We start from the raw sequence: 22209 nt of genomic DNA on the forward strand, positions 1-22209 counted from the left end.
AAATGCAATTAAAAAATACCAGCTTTACCATTTGTGGTAAAACTACAAGAGAAGCACACCGTCCTTTCAGAGAGGGATTACTTTTGCTTGATATCCAGGGTCATTGATAGAAATCAGTCTGAAATACCACTAACGTTTATAATTGATTATCTAAAGTACCACTAAATTTTATATCTGATTATTTTGTTTGAAGAGTGGATGCAGTTAATAAGAACGTCTGCATGAGAAACCCTGAACATTGTCAAATTACTTTATTATGCAACAAAAAAAGTGTCCAGGGATATTTAATTATCCTCATTTGGCAAAATAAGGCACTGGATGGGAAGGGGAATAATGTGTCAAAGTATACCTTATCTTTTACTTTCCACCTGAACATAACTTCTCTTTTAAATTATATTGTGGTAATTTCAAGCTTAACAGAGTTTCTGGGCTTGGCATATGAAAGATACACAAAGCGCACCAATCTGAATTATATGGACATCTTTGTGTTCGATACCAAATTACAGAGTATGGAGAAGGGTATCTAATCAAATATTAACAAATATTGAAGCAATCATATGTACTGGAATCACTACATATTTGGACTTGACTTCCAGATAAAATGAATTTTGTAGAGGGAAATGTTAACTCTTTTGGAGGTAGAAGCAATTCAGTTGTACAGCTCATGGCAAACTGTGGTCTTTAAAAAATAACCCCAATAGCTTGTGATTTAGATGTTAATTTATATTACAATCAATTTTTCTTTCTTCAAAACTGGGTGGGCACCCCAAGTTTTAGTGCTGACATGACACAGGAAATGAGCACATAAGCGAAAACCTCTGAAAGTCGACCCTTCTGAACAACTGGCAACAACTTCATAAAGGCAGCTGCCACAGCATCTGAGCTTCATTTTCACACACATCCTTCCTCCAACTATTTCTGAGAGCCACCGCTTAAAGGCATATTGGTTTTGTGTGGCATAAGCTTTCGCAGACTACAGCAAAATTCCCCAAGCTCCATGTATCAGAGGAACTAGATTTCTGCTTACAAATAGCCACACTTTAGTAAAAGCTTAAGTCGCACCTGTATAAACATGAATCTTGGGGTCATATGAACACCAAACATGTGTCATCTGCTCTACATACTACAGGGTAATCTCTATAGTCAAATAGTTTGACTTATTATAAAGGAGTTTCTGGAATATCTTAGTTTTAGTGCTGAACCAGATGTAAGTCGAATACGGGGTTGGTACCAGCAACTCTAGCCTTAACGCTCACTAAAAGTGAAGTCGACGTGACAGTAAACAAGAATGCCCTGAAATGGCAACCATTCTTCAACTTCCCTTCTTCCCAAGGTTAACAACAGTAGTCAGTTATGTGGACTAAGGTGAGAGAATGCAATCACATTACATCAATTTGTTCCACACTTACCTATCACTGGGGGACATGACACACAACTGTCATTTATTATGTAGAGATGTAAGAAGTTTTCAATGAACCTCCCTAATAAAGTGCATTCTGGACACACATTATGAGGGAACATTCAAAAGAAATAATAAACATCTGAATCTTAAACAATAAAAGCAAGCTATGGTATCTTTGGCATTTATCACACAAGCCCTATTCTTGCAATGATTGGACTAGTAAAAGGAACTGGTTTGGGGAGCATTCTGTCTTGCATGCCTCTTCAATAGCATGACTGTCTTCTGTCCTCCTCCCTAACTCCACCTTTTAGCCCTATGCCCTATCCAACATGCCTTTCAGATTTGGGTTTCTTTAAACCGCAATTCCAGAGGTATGCTAATACAATCTTTAAATAAAATAATAATTTAAAAATGGAAAATAAGCCTGCTTGGGAATAGTGAGGGGAGATGGGGATGGAGAAGAGAAGGAGACACTGACACCATGTGACTGCGCAATACCAGAACTGCCATGGGAAGAACTTATCACACCTGAGGACTAATGCTATCGAAGTACATTTGGACTCTTGCCCCCATCAATGACAAAATGTGCCTGTAACAATGATTTGATGGCAAGGCAGCAATGAGACAGAGATGGTGTGGGACGGTAAGTAATGCCAAAGGACTTACTTTCCAACTTTAATAGCAGTTTAAAAGCTACCTCACAGATAAAGAAGTAAAATAATAAAGACTCCTAGGGAGTTACATAACCTTCACCCATCCCAAGAAGATTAATTAGCAAGTTACCTCTGCATCAAGTGCATCTGTTTCATTTGCGCTTCGTCGTTTCCTACCCCGCTTAGGATAGCCATTGATTTTACAGTCATAGCAAGCTTCTGGAGAAAGGGAATTGTCATCGACTTCACCACTGACTGCTAAGTCTTGGCCATGACCCTTTCCCAGTCCCATGCCAGAAACACAATGCCTAAGGAAAGGAAAAGACAGAAGAAAATCAGCCAAAGCATTCTCTGTACCAGTTGTAATAACATCAAAACCAGATTCATTACAGCTCCAATTTAAACAGAGCAGCTACACAATCTTTGCATTCGTTTACCAAACTATTGTGGCTTTACACGAATTATACCAGTTTATTTAGTAGGAACTCACAGACATTTTGATCAAGAGAGACAGTGAAGAATAATAATTTGAATGCTATTAATCAGGAAGTTACAATACAGCTATGCCTCAGTTAACAGAGTAGATGGGTTCCTGGCATTACTTCTTTAATAGAATATTGAGTACCACAGGAAGAAATAAGAATGGGGATAGTTGCTGCACCTCAAAAGAAGAAGAGCAGTTCAACATCCAAATCTAACAACATGCAGGCATGAAATGAAATAACCAGATCAGGTAAACCTTGGATAACTTCCCTTCCCCAAAATGAAGAAATGTCTTCAGAGCACTTGAAGACTTCTTTCAGAACATATTCAGGAGATGATTTTTAAATTTCCATTTCAGTGGTCAAACTTCTATATATGTTTTTGAATATGGTGGGGTAAGTGATGAGGCAGGATTATCTACTTTCGCCTTTTCTCTCTGCTTTATTGCTCACACATGCCATCAAGGAACTTTGGAGGCAGACACCACTTTCCTTGCCCATTATAGGAAGGTACACACAGGATCCACTAAAGTAGAATCCCAGTCTTTCCCAGCTGAAGGTTTATTGCACTACTTACAGCAAACACTCTGCTGCAACTTGATACCAAGTATACATGCTTCTATAGTCCCCCTTCACCATTCTCCCAATGTCTATGCTGCTAAATAAAAGTTCTAGCTAGACAGAGGACAAGGGGGGAAAGTTGAAGTCTGTGTAGGCATAAAAAGACTTTGTAAAAAGGAGCTCTTCTTTTTAGAACATTTGTTAACTAAGGTATGCCTGTACTAAAAGTACGTTGTCAACTGAAATTGGATTTTTAGGATATGTGTTACATAATTCTGATTTACTGCAAATAAGTCAGCACGCTAGTGCATATTGGTTAACCACTCTCACTTGATCTTCTTGCAAATCAAACAGTGCTTAACTGGGGAGACTTAACACATTTGCCTGACAGTAATCAAGAACAACGTTATCAACTGGTACAAAATTAAAGACCAGATTTGGGTCTGAAACAGATGGGCTGAAAAACATGGTTTCTGGCTGCATTTGTTTAGATGTGTTTAGATGACGCATGGCCCGAATGTGGAGGGAAACTGTGCCAACCTGCATCTCCTCCAAAGAACCACACCCAATACCGCTCCTTTGGCCAAACTAGTTGAAAACCACAGCGGTGGCCTGGATCAAGGCTGAGCATGTATGGTTGCCACAGCCTCCAGTACAAATCATGCCAGCGCATGAATGAACCAATGTATACTATGCAAATTCTTTATGTCATCTCCTAAGTGTACTTCATAACTGCTATGGGTCATAACACTCATAAAAGTGTGGGAGTCTTTACAGCTCAAACATTCTTTCCTTATTCTATTAACCTGCAGATTCTACACAGAGAAGACTAACTAGATATTTTCTATACTTATGAACTGCACATTTCAATTAAAGACCAGACATGCATGAACTCTTACCCTTGTCCTATTCGGAAATACCCCGGTGGGCATCCACAGACATAACCACCTTCTGTGTTTGAACACCCATAACTGCATGGTGCTTGTGAAGAACCACACTCATTGACATCTTGGCATGCTCCACTGAACTGCTCATAGTGATATCCAGTAGGGCACATGCATTTGTAGCTTCCCAAAGTGTTGTGGCAAGACGCTCCACCACAAATATGGGCACTGAGGCATTCGTTTTCATCTGGAACAAAAGTAAAACAGGTTTGACACTCACATTTATTGAGCCTTTGCAGTAATTGGCACATCACATATCTGACAGAAGATTATGGCCTGAATCCTATTTTTAGTCCTACCCACAGTACAACCACTGATAAGTCAATGCTTAAATTGTATTGAGTGACTGTGTCTGCTGTAACTGGGACCTGCAATAGGACTCAAGCCCTTCACAGCAGATTGACAGAACCAAACTTTCTTACTACTAGAACTCACCGTTGAAAACTATGGACTGAATCGTATTGGTAACATCAATTAGCATAGCCTATTGAATTAATCATATCTGAATAAGCATTGACTCATTAAAAAATTGATTCAGTAGGCTTATTCTAGTTGGGATTTATGCCTACATCTAAGCTTGGGTCATTTTAATTAATTCTATACAAATTCAAGGAAAGCACACCACTATTTGCAATAATCCCAACAGAGCAGACCACACTTTTACATTTGGTTTTCAGTGTGAAATTGTCCTATGCTGTTTTGGTGTTGTTGTTAACTGCCATCAAGTCAACTGCAATTTATGGCCTCAACTTATGAATAAGAGACCCCCAAGTCACCCTGTCTTCAACCTTCCTGCCCAGGTCTTGCAGACTCATAGGCTCCCTTGACTGAGTCTATACATCTGGAATGTGGTCTTCCTCTTTTCCTACTGATTTCTATCTTAGTAAGCATTATTGTCTTTTTTAAGTGAGCAATGTCTTCTCATGGCATGGCCAAAGTATGACAGCCTCAGTTTAGTCATCACGGCTTCTAAGGAAAGTTCAGACCTGATTTGCTCTAGGAACCATTTATTTGTCTTTTTAGCAGTCCACGCCATACCTCAGATGAGTTGACTCTCTTCCTATCTGTTTTCTTCACTGTCCAGCTTTCACAATCATACACAGAAATGGGAAATATGATGGCATGGAGAATCTTAGCTTTAGTATTCAGTGATTTGTCTTTGCACTGTTCCTTCATAGTTGCCCTTCTAAGTCCTAGTCTTCTGATTTCTTGACTGTAGTCTCCATTCTGATTAATGATTGAGCAAAGATATGGAAAAATCTTGCCCAATGGTTGCCCAATGTCCCCACATTATTAGCTTATGCAATGACAATAAGCCTGTTTGCTTCTGCCGTCATGTTCTATTGCTTGCTGGGTGGTCATTTGGGAGGGCTCTAGATTTCAGTCCCCCTCCATACAGCCCTAGCTGCACCTTTCCATTCACTGGTCTGACTTTATCACCTTTGAAACTCCAGGTTGAATTTGAGGAACAGAAGGATCGGGCCCTTTATTCTCAATGATTACAAAACCAGGCAAGCTTGAAAAGGGCAAATTAAAATTTTAATTGAAATCATGTTTCCCTCTTTTAATCCAGTCTTTCCAAAATGAAAGCAACTTTTGAGTAATTGTAAATTCCCCAGTCGAGAGTTGAAACATCTACATTCCCAATGGAGAACTGTGTAAAAATGTCAGCAAGTTTTCTTAAGCATAATTAAAACCAGAGACCTCCCTTAGAGTTGCACAATGAGAAGGAGAAATGACATTTTTATATGCTTTGGAAAGCAAACAATGCCAAACACATGGCTGATTCTCACAGTCTGAGTCACTATATGTATCTCCAAGCAAAAATTTCAGCTTAAATGAGCCAATTAAATGAGATCCTGGAAATACCCCTAAATGGGTTTCCTAATGAAAAATGATATGAGAACATTCACGCTGCACTGCAGCAATACAATGAAAATAAGAAAGTGGTTTTCCATGAATGTGGGGACATACAAGGACTAACCATTCCTGTCCTACATTTCAAGTATTTAGTAATTTTCTCCATGAGCAACCCTATTGGCTAGACTGCAAAGAAGCAGATCACCAAAATTGGTCAAACAACAAAACCACTTTTGATTTGAACAGATCAATCTGATAGGCAAAGGTAAAGGTAGTCCCTTGACATGGATGTCCAGTCGTAACTGACTGTTTAGGGCAGTGCTCACAAGCTGAAGAGCCAGCATTTTCCAAGGACTGCTCTGGTGGTCATGTAGCCAGCATGACTGCACTGAACCCTGTTACCTTCCCACCAAAGTGGTACCTATCTACTTGTATTTGAATGCTTTCGAACTGCTAGGTTGGCAGAAGCTGGGACTAGTGACAGGAACTCACCCCATTTTGCAGCACTTGGCCCTCAAACTGCCAACCAATTAATCTGTTACTAAAGTTAAAGGGGGGGGGGGGTATATGTGATAAGAAAAAATGAAGAATTTGCTACCTAGCACTAGAGAAGCTATTTCAGCAGATATTAATGTACCTGTTGATCACTGTTATATCTATTTGCATTTATGTAATGTCAGTCTACGGTCCATAGAAGATTAGGAAGACACAAAACAAACCAACAAAATAAATGACTGTAAGAACAAGAAAGGTTTTAAAAGGACTCATCAGCACAACAAACAGTCCAGGTATTTGTATCATTACTGGCAGAATAATTGCCAAGTATTATTAAAATGAATATTGGGTTCAGTTACAGCGATCACTTCTCAATTGTGTCTTACAGAGAACTCTGTACACTTGTACATTACCCACAAGATGTGTACATCTGACTTCTGTAACTACCACGGTGGCAGTCAATTCTATACTGGATACACAATACAGTATAGCAAAGCCTTTGACTGCATAGATCATGAAAAGCTATGGAATGTTCTTAGACATGGGAGTGACCCTACATTTGATAGTCCTAATGAGAAATCTGTAGGACAAGAGGCAACTGTTAGAACCTAATATGGAGAAATAGAATGGATCCCAATTGGCAAGGGACTCGGGAAAGGCTGCATATTATCACTCCACTTGTTCAATTTAGGTGCAGAAAATATCATATGAAAAGCAGGTTTAGACTTAGAAGGAGGAGGAGTAAAGACAGGAGGAAGGACCATCAATAATCTAAGATATGCAGATGACACCATACTACTAACAGAGAACATTATGGAGTTGGGAAAGTTACTTGGAAAAAATTACAAAAACATAATGGACTTGGAACAATTAGTAAGGTCAAGGAAGAAAGTGCAAAGGCAGGCTTGTTGCTGAACAGAGCAATGGAGAATAGGGAGGCTTGGAGATGGCTCATCCACAGGGCACCATGAGTTGACGTTGACTTGGGGGCAGCTAACAACTACAACAAATATACTACAGACAGATGAAAATAATATTGAGGTGAGATCATGTCTTTCTGTATGCACTCTGCCAGAAATATTTTAAGCACTGGGTTAAGCCCATTTGAAAAGGTTCTTCCCTTAGAATATTTTCTATTATGACAACAAAGATATAGTCCCAAGTTACAACAAATCACATATAGAGACTGACTGACCTACAGGCAATTATGCATTGACTTTGTCAGTCAAATAAAGTTCTTGACTCTTTAGGTAAGTCATAAGGACTTGTTTCTTTTTACAGGACTGTTTATAGTAAATATCTCTGATTTTTTATTATTATTAAATCAAGGTCCAAAATATAATCTTATTGCTAACACCATACAATGAGAGAAGAAACTTGCCGACACATTGGTTCCACTGATAGTGCTGGAGATATCCTTGTGGACAACTGCACCTGTATCCTCCAATTATATTCTGGCAACCATGCTGGCATCGATGATTTCCGTCACACTCATCAACATCTGCAAAAGAAAATATAGGTGCAATCTTTGGAATCAGTTCTTCAGTCACAGGGATAATCTGTCAAATAATATCCCTTATATCTATGGGTGAAAAGCACAGCATGAAAATGTTTCTGTTCTGGAACAAGGGCAAAAAAACGGATGCCTACCCTATCTAAATTGTAGAGGATCTCCCAGAACAGCTACCTGAAATTCTACTTTTAACTGGAACCAAAGGAATCTGAACTATTTGCATAAAAATACTTGTGCCAAAGTAAGCAACTTTCCTCTAATTATCCTACTTAGAAATGAAATACTGTTGCTCCTTGAATGGAAAACTTTGGAGGTTTTTAAAGAGAGGCTGAATGGCCATCTGTCAGGGTGCGTTGATTGTGTGTTCCTGCATGGTAGGGAGGTGGACTTGATGGCCCTTGAGGTCTCTTCCAACTCTGTGATTCTATTCTATGGTCTCATTCACACTTACATTTTTGTCCTGAAGAGATATGGATCTCTGTGGTGATGCAATACTGGATCAATGTTCCCACTACGGTTTACGTGTTTGAATCTGTACGTAGCTTTTAAACCCCAGTCGACATTCACACACACTTTAGATTGATTGAAAATGGAGGTGTCTCCATTTCTGGAAATGATCCTGCATGATCCGGATTGATTTGGTAGCATACTCATACTACCGAAGATCTGGATCACTCCTGACTTTTGCAAAAGACGTGGTAAGTGACCTGGTCACAAACCCACCGGGTTAAGAGGGCTTCTCCATGCCCCCTCCCCTCAATCGGCATCAGGTGCATTTGAGACCAGTATGAATGTTGCAGAAATAACCTGGTTTCACACAGGGTTATTTCCATAGTGTGAATGGGGCCTATGTAAACTTAATCTAACACCTAAGAGAGAAAATGTAAGGATCTCTCTTCTACTGGGTTACATCAAGCTAAAAGGCACTATGAATTTTAAAGAGAGAAAGTATGAACTGGTACAGCTGGAAGAAAATAGAGGAGACAAAGATACTGTAAATTTGAGGTAGTATCTATCTACAAGGGATGTACGCATCACATAGTAACAAATAAAACAAGAGCAACTTAAATATGTCCAACACAATACCTTCACAACTGGCACCAGTCTGGTCAAGAGAAAAGCCACGCTGACATTCACAAGTGAAGCTTCCGGGTGTGTTTTGACAAATGCCCTTAGATCCACAAAGATTGATGTCAGAGGCACATTCGTTGTTATCTGAAAGGAATACAGATGACAAGTCAACTGGTTTGCTCAGTTTTATTCACTTTAAAAATGACTATGAAAGCTACACAGAGTGATTGCATGAAAATATCGGTTTCTTTTGTTTTTTGTTTTCAGTGCATGGAAAACATGATACATGGACCTTTTCTAAAAGTCTTTTTCTAAATAGGCCTGCTTACTACAATAGCATCAATTCAACAGTGCTGTTAGTGCATACAGTATTTCAGCAGGATAGATTTCAGCAAGGAATATATTTAATAGGCATGTAAATAAATCAGATATGACTATCCCTTATCTGAAATCCTAGAGACCAGAAGCATTTCAGAGTTGGGATTTTTTTTTAAAAAAATACACAAGTAGTATAGTACATGCCTATACTATCTTTATGAGCCTGGAGAGAAATGCAAGGATGGAAACAGACATGAAGATATGTGAAATGGTAGGAGGAGTGGATTCACACCAAGCACTATCCTTGGATTCCCACCATTTCACAGATTCTTGGTGTCTCTCCAGTCTCACATCCTTTTGCTGCCGGTCATCTGCTTCCACCTTCAAGATGGTATTTGTGGCACTCCTGCTCATTCATTTGTCTCCAGCCTTGTGTCTCATTCACTCACTACTTGTGTTGTTTGTAAGATGTGAGGCTGGAGAGAGACTGAGAACCTGAGAGAAGAGCAAGTAGGCCTGCTGCAGCTGCTACTTCAAAGACAGAAGTGAATTGCTGATGGCAAAAGGTTTAGGTTTTTGGATTTCTAGATTAGGAGTGCTCAACCTGTATTTAGCATTAGTGTTTTATTCAAGTAGGATCCACAAGAAAATGTCACATGGTGAAGCCAGCCACACACTATTCCAGGATACTCCATTTCCACTAGTGACAAGATTATTGAGAAGGGAGAAAAGTTAAATCTTACTTCTGAAATCCATGCATGAAAGCCTGTTTTTTCAAAGAAAACTATCCTCTTGATCAAAGTGGCTGATGAAAGCAAGCTTAAAGCCTCTCTGTGTGGCAGTCCCTGCAAGCAAGACAGCTCTCCCTCTTTTGCTAAATAGTTGCTGGAAAACAACCATCTTGATCAAGATTGCTGGAAAGAGGGTGACTGCTGGAAAGAGGTAAAGCCTCTCTCCTTCATCCCAAACAATCCCTGTGTCCAAGTAAAAGACTGATAAAGAGAGTGGGTGGGTATGAATGTGGTGGTCCCATAAACCCATCTGTACATAACCTAAAAGGGTTCTGCAGCCATCAATGAGGCCCTTCACCCAAAGACATCCCATCCCTGTACACACAGAACACCCATAACCTTTTCACGCTTTCATTGTGAAGTTGAAAAGTTAAAGTACAACAAACATTGTTATGTATCCCTTATCTGATTTTCGACCAACCCCCAGATTCAAATTACTGAATTTTCCATTCATAACCACTAAAGATTGCAAGGATGAGATAATACTAGACTGTCCAAGTCTATTGGGTTTTCTCATTCAACAAGTAATAAATGTTGGTTGGTTAAGCCCGACATAGCCTATAAAAAAGCATTCCATCCAGATTTTTGACTGTAACACCCATCATGCCTCATCATTAACAAGCTGGAGGGCTGATAAGAATTGTAGTATGAAACCCAGAGATCACTGGATAGGGAAAGCTCCTATTGGACATGCAAACATAAACTAATTTATTAAGAAAAACATATGAAGAACTGCACAAGTGTGTCCTTGTAAACAGAAATATGAAAGAGACCCATTGCTCTTCAAATACTGTTAGCAGCTTGTAGTCAAATCTGGTCTGTAATTAGCTTTGCCCAGCGATTATAAATCTACCTGCCATGTTGCCAGTGTCAATTACTCCTGTCTTAATACACAAACAAATCCCTTTTCCTCCATTGAATTTTCCATTAGGTATTGAGAACTGGATATTTTTGTCTTTCAGGGCTGCATTAGCACTGCAGAAATAATGCCGTTTGACACCACTTTAACTGCCATGGCTTTTGGGATTAGAAGTTTAGTGAGATATTTAGCCTTCCCTGACAGAGAGTTCTGGTGCCAAAACAAATGGCAAGTTCTATACCATTGAGTCATGGTAGTTAAAGTGTTGTCAAACTACGTTATTTCTGCAGTCTAGATGCAGCCCTGGTCTTCTGCAGAAACCACAGAAATATTGTTTCTGCCTTCCATCAAAATTCAACAAAAAAACAAAGAAAACATATTTTTGTTTTTTCATTGTAGTTCACTAAGAAACCGGGGGACTGTATGCCCAAGGGCTCTGCATATGCCCAAAATAATGGCTGGCTATCCAGTCATGGCAAAATTTGTTGATCTCTCACTTTGTCCTTCCCTATAAAAGTGGAATCCTAACACCTATCCAACTGGCTACAAGGAATGAAAAGTACCAAATGCATACAAGCTGTAAGACTCATACTTTTTATGTTCTGTCTGCCTTGAAAGGATAAGTCCTGCTAAGAGACCCAAGCCAGCTGTGAACTACTAGGAGAAACATGGAATGGGGGAATAGAGAGAACTTAACTCTCCAATCCTATGCTCTGCTCTACGCTGATGCTACCAATCTAGTTGCCTGCTACAATTATACACTACGATATGCAGAGCAGTAGCAAAAATCTCTTGTCTTCCATTTACTCACCAATACATGCTGAATGATGTTGAGTAAATCCAGGGGGACATTTACAAGTAAAGCCACCAATGGTGTTAACACAAAGGAACTGGCAGTTGTGTTGTTTGGTTGCACATTCGTCAAGATCTGAGAAGGAAGCAAAAAAATTTAAACTTCTGCTCCTCATAAAGCCAAAGGATTAGGATATCATGATGTAGAAGTAACCATAACAAGTAAATCTATCCAGTCAAGAAATATAAAGGAATATTACGCAATGTAGTATTTTATGAACATGGTATTTCAAAATAATCTATATTGCCTTTCAACTCTAAAAAAAAATTGCAAAGTAATTTATAAAAATGCAGGTTTTTAAAAAACAAAGCCAAAATTGATGGATAAGTTGCTGTATTAGTCTCATGTATGGGGAAAAGAAACTTGTGACAGCTAAAAGATCAACATAATTATAATGGCTTAAACAAAGTGTATTCTAGACTATGTAATCTTATACCATAATAAACCTACTGGTCTTTCAGCCACAGGATAGTTGCTTTCAAAGCCAAAATAACTGAACTGAAGTAGTACAGGATTTGTGTATTTTAACTAGTTGGGAAAGTTTTCACATTCATGGTTGCCTCACATTATTTTTAACATGTTTGTTGTTGTTGTGTGCCTTCAAGTCGTTTCTGACTTATGGCAACTCTAAGTCTTGGGGCTTTCGTGGTAAATTTCTTCAGAGGGGGTTTGCCGTTGCCAACCTCTGAGGTTGAGAAAATGTGACTTGTCCATTTTGACCCAAGCATTAAAACATTAGTGAATAAAACCTAAAGTGGGGAACACTGTTTGTTTTTCATAATACATGAAGCTGCCCACAAACTCTTCATGTGCTTCAGCAGGTCTGCTGTTTATGATAAGGATCTGCACTCCAACACCAATTGATCAAAGAGATGTGGAGATAACAGAATTTCTGGCAAATGAATATGATGCTGGCTATTCCTACCAGGGAAAGTTGAGCTGGCCTACAAATTCTCACTACTTTCTCAATTTAGGAAAACTTGTTCTTGACCAGAGAACTATACACATGTTCCTGACATTTCAAACTCAAGCTTCTTTTACCTTTGCAGCTTCTCCCATCTTCTTGCAAAATATAGCCTTTGGGGCAAGAGCACTGGTAACTCCCCTCTGTATTTTTGCAGATAAAATTGCAAGGCTTTGGTGACTGGTTGCACTCATTGAGATCTACAACAACAACAAACCAAAACAATCACTTTCACTGACATAAATAACAGTTTGGAAATAATAACTACGATATTGATATTATATTAATATTGATGGTATCAGTTAAGTGTATATGCTGCTGTTCAGTTTAAAATTACAAGGGTAGTTTACACAATAAAAATAACAGAACCATAAAATCCAGGAAAAGCCACCAACAATTCATAAACAGGATAAAAAGAATCAACAAAATGGTACAATACTGAAAACTCCTCAAGATGATTTCCCCAGATGTTCACCTTGTACCAAAAAGACAATGGCGGTGTTAATCCACCAAGAAAGAGAATTCTATGAACAAGGCAGCACAGTAGAGAATACCTTCTGCAGAAAGTCTGGATTGGCACCATCTTTGTACCCTTTTTCCTGCCATGTAACCTTTTTATCCTCCTATACTTTGAGGCGCTTCCATCTTTAGTTACCCTGAATTTTAATTTGCTATATATTTGTCATGATGCTGTGAATTTTACTATACAGTGGAACCTCGCCTTATGTGGGGATCCGTTCTGGAACCCCTCGCTTAAGGCAAATTCCATTATAATGAATGGGGCTTGTGCATGTGGCGGTGCGGTGTGCATGCATGGTGGCCATGCACACCATTGAAAGTATTGCAGCGCGGCCTCTGCATAAACCATAAGCTGCGTATGGTGTGCTGGCATACTCTTAGTTTTCTACTGCTGAATTTTAACATTGTTTTTTATTATTGTAAAGATTTATTACATCATATGTTATATATTGATGTTAACTCACACAAGATACTTTTTGTTTCTATATGTTTTTCAATAAAAGTTACTGTTTGTTTTACAGTGTAGTCTCTAACTACAGTTTATAGTGGTTGTCTCTGACTACTATCAACTGTAAAGTACCACCACTGATTCTGTACCCCTAAGCAGGAGGTCCCCTACCACCACCACATACTTCTTCTGAGGCCTGGCTGGGGCCATTCCACATGCTGACTCTACAAAGGTCTCCTGCATGTTCCCTGAGGACTGACACTGCTACTCTTCTTTGTCGTCTCTGATAAGAGAGAGAGCTTGAAGTCCATTCTGTAGCTTCAAGCTTGCAGAATGAATCCTCAGGTTTCGGGACCTTCTCCTCCAACATCCATTAGCTTGCACTTGCTGCAGGTATTTCTACCCACATCCACCAGGAATAAGACAAACATACAACACCTGTTGTTTTTTTTATGGCTGTTGCAGGTTACTGCAGCAGGTCCCTAACCATCCATATTCACCAGTCTTAGAGAAGGGATCAAAAACAGACCTCGGGCCCTTCACCACAAACATCTCCCACAAAATGACCAGATAAATGCCTCTTAGCCTTGTCTGTTAGTAGAGCTTCTGTTCAATGTTTACTGAATTGATTGCATATGCTGCAAGGCATTCACTGCTGACCCTCCGAAATTGAACTCAAAGGACAGGGGCAACAAGTATATATAAAAATGGTTGCTGGTAGCTCCTTTTTCAATCAGGGCAGTGGTTCAACAGAGGCCCCACCTTCCTAGAACATGTGTTCAGGATTAGCACACAGCCAAAAACAGTCAAAAGTCCACAACAAGACCCTTTAAAAAAGTGAAAAAGTAAAGGATGACCCCCTCAGACACAGTTCACCTTCTACTCGCTGCTCTGAGTATATTATATGTGTATAATAAGAAAGGTAAAACCTACCCATACAGAGAGTTCCTGTGATATCTGTTGTGTAGCCCTCTTTGCAATCACAACGGTATGATCCTCTCTCGTTGATACACTTTCCGTTCTCACAGACATCATGAATAACCTTGCACTCGTCAATATCTGCAATTCAATAAATAGGACTATAGAAAAGGCAAACAGAAGAAAAAACAGCGTGCCTGGGTTCAGTGCTACTCTCGTGTTTTCACAGAAAACAAGAATACAACTTATTAATGAAGTGAAGCACCCTGGTTTTAGGAGGCTTGTCAAAAACAATAGCAAAATTATACCATTTCATAATTCAAGGAAAAATGCAATCCTAAAATGAGATTAAATAAATGGAGTGGTAGCAGAGTTTTATTTCAAGCTTAGCAACTCCTGAGCTTTTCTCCACATGGCTTAGATCCCAAGTGATGCATCAAGCCATAGCCATTACAGTTCTCCTCTCAGCTTAACTCTGGAATCGCACAATGTGCTGTATGACCATGGCTTGACCCGTAGCCCATATTTAAACCTGCTGCTGCTATCAATCTAAACAAGCAGGAAAGCAGAAGAGAGATATGACAGATGCTTTATCTCAAAAAGCAAGGAACATTATGATAAGAGACAATCCTATATCTGTAGTGTTGATTGTAAACCACTGCAGATCCTGGTTGTCAAACAGACTAGCCTCCCTATCCATAGCTGTACATGTAATACAAAGGTGTACTGGGAAATGAAGGAGGAAACTATTATAAGAGGCTCTGCATCCTAACAGCCCAGGGATTCTGGACTGTGGGAAAATAAAAAATGACATGCTGCTGTCTCTCACACCTTCAGTAAATCTAGGAAGTTCTGGGTCTGGTCAGGTTGTCTGTAAGGATACTTTCATGCTCCTTCTTGTATTCCCATAGTTATGTGAACCAGGCCACCAACACACATACATATACATCTTCTTTCTCTCTTTCAGTTCTCAACACCATTCTCAACAGGTTCCTGTTTCTCCATCTCTGCTTGACACTACCAGCCTCTGTCTCTACTCTCACCTGCTGTTTTTTGGTATACAAGACTGTCTCTTGCATTCATTGTATAAGGATTTAGATCTGAAAAGCAGGATGCTTATATACTGAATTAATAAAACAATCCATAGCGCTGGATCCTTCATTCTTTCCTCCCTCCACCACCCCACCCCCCCACCCCCCCCCCAATAATGCAAGAGGAATTAGGAAGGGAAACTCCTTTTGGTTGTTGCAGCATATTTTCAAAAGTGACCCACTGAGAAGGTAATTTTAAATGGCCCTTTCCAAATTTTCTTGCCCTAAAAACAGCTATGCTTCTGTGAAGGAAGCACCCTCCCCTCCTCTCTTGTCTCATTCACTTGGACTAGGTAAGTCCTCATCTCCAGAGACAGTGTTCCCGGGTTTACAAAACAGCAGTAAGGGACAACTGAAATTCATGACATGCAGAGATGACAAACAGGCAGTAGCTACTCCATTACCAAATATGTGCCCTGCCTAAACACCAAATCAAAATGTTGATTTCAGTTAATCTTGTCATGTATTTCTCTGTACAATTAACCTATCATCCACTTTCATAAATTATTTGAAGCATAAATTTCTGTCTTTATGAAGGGCCCACACCCCAAAATATGGATTTTTTGGCATCTTGTTCAATCTCTGTAACAGGAAAAGCTTTTCAATCTTGAAATGTAATAAGTGACATCTGACAGTCCTGTGAGAGAGAAACTTTCAGTTCCTCAAATAACAGACATCCCTTATAATAAGCAACAGCTGACAATCTTAATGAAGGGGAAAGTAGAGCTGGCCCAAAGAATCCTTCCCACAGTCAGCGCTGGCGACTTGGACTTTGAGCTGATGTTACTTGCTAGAGCATAAGCAAAACTATATGCCACATACGAAGTGTGACAGCTCCCTTTTAAATTGTGAATTGCAATTTACAATACAGAACCTAGAGGTGTGGCAAGGATTAAACATCAGCTTCTCTGTTCTTAGTTGCCCTTTCTCAAATCAATCCCAATTGGCATGAATGTCTAGTCGTAACCAACTGTAGGGGTGACGCTCATCTCCATTATGAAGCTGAAGAGCCAGCATTATCCAAGGTCATGTGGCCAGCATGACTGTACCAAACACTTGTACCTTCCCACTGAGAAGTGGTACCTATCTATCTGCTTGCATTTGCATGCTTTCAAACTGCTAGATTAGCAGAAGCTGGGACTAGTGACAGGAGCACACCCCATCAGGCAGCACTCAGGCCTCAAACTGCCAAACTTCCAATCTTCCAATAATCAGAATTGGCGCCTTAACCACTAAGCCACCACATCTGCACTACAGATGGTCTTTTAAGTACATGGTCCTTAGCTGTCAATATAACTGTTAAATGAAATATATATGTTGTGTTTGATACTTTGTGAATTTTGTGAAATATGTTGTGGGGAAAAATGTTGTGAGCATTGGTTGCTTTCATTTCTAAACCATTTTTGTTTTAAAACTGCTGATTTCCCTATCAGTTTTAATGGACAGATATACCTGATCCATCAGTTGTGAATCCACGGCCATGAGGACAAAGTTTTTTGAAGGCTACAGTGCCCATGAAGGGGCAGATTTCACAGTTGGGTCCCCATCCTCGCCCACCATCACAACAGCATTCAGACTTGGTTACGGGGTTCCTGTTGCTTGATCCAATCTGACACATGCTCTGCAAGACTTCAGTGAAGCAGTAGCCCTCTCTGGTGTCTGCAAAGCAAAAAAAAAAAAAATACGAATGTCACTTTGAAAATGCCAGCATCAATGACATTGGGGCTAAGGATTGTGAAGGATGAATATAAAAGTAAGAAGAGTATACTTAGCCATAATTAGTGATTGAAACAGGGAGAGTGAAAGCCAAGCATCATTAAGAAAGAGAATATGATGTCTGGGGGGAAAGAAAGAAAAGAAATTTAGCAAAGAAAAGTCCTGAACAGTTAGAACAATCTGTTCTTGTGATCTAACCCAAGGAAATAAGGGACGAAGAAAAAAAAAACATGCAGTTAAAATATTCCAAATAATGGTTAGGAAAAAAACACCAGAATAATTCAAGGCTTGTTGATAAAAAGAGAAAAGCAGATTAATGGCTAGACTCATATAAGCTGCTCCTTCCCATAAATCCAGGTTGTGTGTGTGTGTGTGTGTTATGTACCTTCAAGTTGCTTCTGACTCATGGTGACCCTAAAGCAAACCTATAATGGAGTTTTCTTGGCAAGATCTGTTCAGAAAAGATTTGCCATTGCCTTTCCCTAAGACTGAGAGCATGTGATTTGCCCAAATCCAGTTGGTTTCATGACTGAGCTGGGAATCAAACCCTGTTCTCCAAAGTCATAATTGAGCACTCAAACCACTACGCCAAGCTGGCACCATATCCAAGTTACCACTTTAATTTCTGGGATGGGGAGAATCTTCAGGCATTGTGAGATGCCTTTCTAATAAATCCTGTACAGGAGGGAAATGCAGTGTGTGCCCACATGTGCATGTTTATCCATTAAGAGTATGTGTGTATACAAGGACAATGAGGTTAGAAGGATGCTGTGATAGGTGGATATACTTGTCTGCACTAACTAAAGATTTAACTTATGTAGGCATCCTCATCACCTGTTAACTGTGGCATCAAGTGACAAATGTGTAAAAGACCCATCACAGCTTTCACAGCATCTCAGTTAATTTGAAACATAATGCTTCATGATGGAGTCACATTTCAGATAGTCAACCTCTACTCATTAATGCTGGGTAATTAAGTTATGTATATACATGACTAAGTAGTCCAAAAGATACTGCAGCATTGTACCTCCTCTTAATTTTTCCATCCTTTAAGGGGTCCAATTAGGTTTCAGCCATTTACCTCTGATGTTCCCTTAAAAACTATAATAATAGATTCAGTTGCTTCCAACACTGCTACCAAGCAAACAGCTCCAAAGTTGGGCAAGATATGCTCAGATAATTCCTACCAGCTGCTATGGAGGCAGGAGACATCACAAACAAGAAATCTAAAATATTTACTTCCTCAAACTCACCCCATCTTTCTTTTATCTGATCCTCATACGTACCTATGCATTCATTTTGAGCTTCATTGACATTGAAACCATCATGGCATTCGCATCGGAAGCTTCCTTGTGTGTTTATACAGCGTCCATTTTCACACAAACCAGGTTTGGTTTGACATTCATTTTCATCTGTATGTTTTAAAGAGTACAACCCAAAATAATTAGTAAATGTACTTTTACTATAATTAGTAAATGTAATTTCAAATTTACCTGAATGAGGACAAATATATTTAATCACTCCAAAATAATAAAACTAGGTTAGTCTGAGATATCAGTATTCAAAGAGATCTTGTGGTACCTTTGAGACTAACTGTGCAAAAGGAGTTGTAGTAGATTTGGTCTACTTCCTCAGATGAAGGGAGTGAGGAAGTAGACCAAGTCTATGACAGCTTATACTACAAATTCTTTTGCACAGTTAGGCTCAAAGGTGCTATAAGTTCCCTTTGCATTCTCAAATAATAAATATTGGAATATTTTAAAAATCTAATTAAAAGTCATAGCTACTTACTATATAAAATATATCCATTATGCATTCATCAAAATAAATTATTTATATTACTATCACATTTAATGTCTACTGTTTTCTGCAGCATATAGGGTCACAATGTTTAGTTATTCAAGGGTGAAAAATGTAATGGGACACTCCTGAATGACAGTGTCCTGGCATTGTCACCACTTGTATCTTGAGGTAAAACCAGATGAGAAAATTGGCAATCCATGATTAGATCTCCTTTCTGTTACAATTTCTTTTGTTGTCCATTACGGACTTTGAAATAGTTTCAGATGAAGTTAGGTCTACTGAAACCAAATGGACAAGTTAGTCTCAAATTAAATTCCACAGATTTCAAGGAGAACCTAAATGTAACCAGTCTAGTTTAGATTCTGCCCTATAATGTTTTCATACACATAGAGAGGAGAGAAGTTTCTGAATTCCTAACTATTTGCCAAATTTCCAGCATTAGCAAGTCTAATTTCTAAAAATTTCATCTCCACTTACCTACGCAACCTTCACCATCTGGCCTGCGTTGAAATCCTGGTCCACATATGCACATGTATGTGCCTATCAGATTTTTGCACGTCATTAGCTTTGAGTCACAATCATGAATTCCTTCTTCACACTCATTCTGATCTGAAAGCATTATATGCATATAATGACAAGGTTGGTGAAAGGATGAAGTATACCTTTTACTTTTAAAAAACAACAAAAAGACATACACACAAGTACATATACTGTATATACTCATGCATAAGTCTAGAAATTTTAGCCAAAAAAAATGACATCAAAAACCTGCACCGACGTATCCATAGGTCAATGAAGTACTGTACATTAACTCTTATTTAAAAAAGGAAACATTCCCTGGTGAAAGGTAAGAGATTAATCTGTCCTGGAAGCACTGGCCTCCCTCTCATCCATCCAGCATTTAATATAAGCAGCACAAACAGTTATGCCTGCTGAAACTTTGTTAAGTTCTTTGGCATTGTTTTCCTTTGCTTCATCATTTACATCCAGGTCCCTAAGTTTTACCTTCGACTTATCTGCAGGTTATAGCAAAATTCTGGCCCCCAAACCTGCCCTCAACTTATACAAGGGGTCGACTTATAGTTGAGCGTATATGGTAAGCTTGCTTGCTTCCATAAACTTTTAGATTTTGAGGCTTAGACATAATGATATATGATGGGATATCTGTGTTCAATTCGTGTTATCATTTGTATGCTAATTATTCTGGGTAGGGACACCTGTACTCAACTATTCAGTCTTGTTTTTTGTGGGGTTTTCAGGCTATCTGAATGTGTTCAGGAAGAACATATGTGGCTAGCATCTTCAGCGAATGATGGCATGGGAGTGAGTGGGTGTGTGTATGTATATACACACACACACACACACACACACAGTTTGACCCTTGGTTGAGAGGAAGTGATTTACATGTTAATCTCTGTGTTGGTCTGTTGTTTAATGGCAAGGCCTCAGGGTGTCTCAGGGTCATGACAACCTTCGACTTCATATTTAGGCTTGATTTATTTGTGTTTGTTGCCATCTCAAAGACACATTCATTCTTGTCATAATACTTCTAAAGGATATTAATAACTGAGATTTTTTAAATTTTACAAATGGGCCATGCTGTGTAGAAATTTGCATGCATTACTATGAAAATAGAACTGTCACTGTAAGAACTACAAGGATTAGCTTTGAGAAACTTCACCAAAAGTCCTATCTAGAGGTTTTGTAGGCCTCTTACCTTTACACATTCGCTTGTCTTCTCTAAGAATGTAGCCAGCAGGACATTTGCATTCGTATGATCCATAGGTATTCACACACCGGAAAGCACAAAGAAGTGGATTCTGAGCACATTCATTTACATCTATATTAAAGGATAAACAAAATGAAACTCATTTTGAAAAGTAGCATCTACCAATTTCTCAAACTCTGTCATGTATTTTCCCAGCATTTAAAAACAACAACAACTAAGGGCCGGAGCAGACGGGCAGCAAAAAGCAGCTCGATCCTGCATTTTCTGGATGTGGGTCAAAACCTCACTGTCTGCACTGCTTATTCCCAAGTAAGATAATGAAATGTACTAACTTTAAACATACACAATTAGTATAATGAATCAAGTCAGCATATAGTGATACACATTGTTAATTCATTGGTATAATGAATAAAATGATTTTATTAGTATAATGACTATTTTTTGTTACTGTTTAAGTGCATTTTAGATAGGTTAAATGCATTTTGACATTTTTCCCTATTTCATGCCTTTCATCAGTCTTAAGTTTTAAAAAAATAAAAAATGCAATGTTATTTTTGAAAGACTGCAATGGAGTAACAACAATGAATTGCTTTAACACACTATAGTAAGCAACAGGAATATGTTACTATTTAGAATGGTCCCTCCAAGCTCTGGTAAAACCCTGCCATTTCTGACATAAGGACCACAGACTATTGAGAAGCATGAATATCCAGACTGAATGTATTCTCTGAAGACGTTTGCTAAACTACCCCTGGAAAAGATTAAGGGCATTACCTTCACATGTTACCATGGGTCCTGGCTCAAATCCTTCCTCACAGGTGCATTCAAAACTTCCAATAATGTTTTTACAAGTTCCATTTCCACAAGGGGTTCCTACAGAGCATTCATCCGTATCTATAGAAACAAATAAACCAAAAGCACATTGTGTAAAACCCTTACTCTGAAAGCTACAATTCAGACTTACAGCTATCTGTTTGAAAATACAGGAGAAGGCATAATAGACTAGATTTACTTCTAATGTTTCTTTAAAAAATGTTTTTAATGATGCTCCTTTTGCTGCCTTGAGTTATATTTTTAATAGAAAGGCAGGATAAAAATGAAATTAATACACCAAAAAAGTAATAAAATACTTACTGTGTGTAACCCTGGCAGATCATTATTTCTCCTTCCCAAGAGCCTGTACAGTTTTAGCAGGCTCTGGGGAAAGGTGGAAAGGCCA

The 22209-nt window shown here is 38.9% G+C and overlaps 1 protein-coding gene across 3 annotated transcripts in view; it reads right to left on the reverse strand.

Moving 5' to 3' along the window:
- The window catches only part of FBN1 (fibrillin 1), a 195480-nt gene that overhangs the window by 3260 nt on the left and 170011 nt on the right, over positions 1–22209 (reverse strand). For all 3 annotated transcript variants that reach the window (XM_089538802.1, XM_089538804.1, XM_089538803.1), the window contains 12 exons: positions 21765–21884; positions 20979–21101; positions 19739–19870; positions 18745–18870; positions 17195–17401; positions 14667–14792; positions 12844–12966; positions 11761–11877; positions 8997–9125; positions 7779–7898; positions 3998–4229; positions 2186–2363 (listed from right to left, as the gene is read on the reverse strand). In XM_089538802.1, coding sequence (XP_089394928.1) covers positions 2186–2363; positions 3998–4229; positions 7779–7898; positions 8997–9125; positions 11761–11877; positions 12844–12966; positions 14667–14792; positions 17195–17401; positions 18745–18870; positions 19739–19870; positions 20979–21101; positions 21765–21884 — 1733 coding nt within the window. The remainder of the gene's footprint in view (positions 1–2185; positions 2364–3997; positions 4230–7778; positions 7899–8996; positions 9126–11760; positions 11878–12843; positions 12967–14666; positions 14793–17194; positions 17402–18744; positions 18871–19738; positions 19871–20978; positions 21102–21764; positions 21885–22209) is intronic.

Source organism: Sceloporus occidentalis, unplaced genomic scaffold, assembly GCF_023333645.1.
Source record: "Sceloporus occidentalis isolate IW3139 unplaced genomic scaffold, rSceOcc1.0.p SCAF_9, whole genome shotgun sequence".
Lineage (NCBI taxonomy): Eukaryota > Metazoa > Chordata > Lepidosauria > Squamata > Phrynosomatidae > Sceloporus > Sceloporus occidentalis.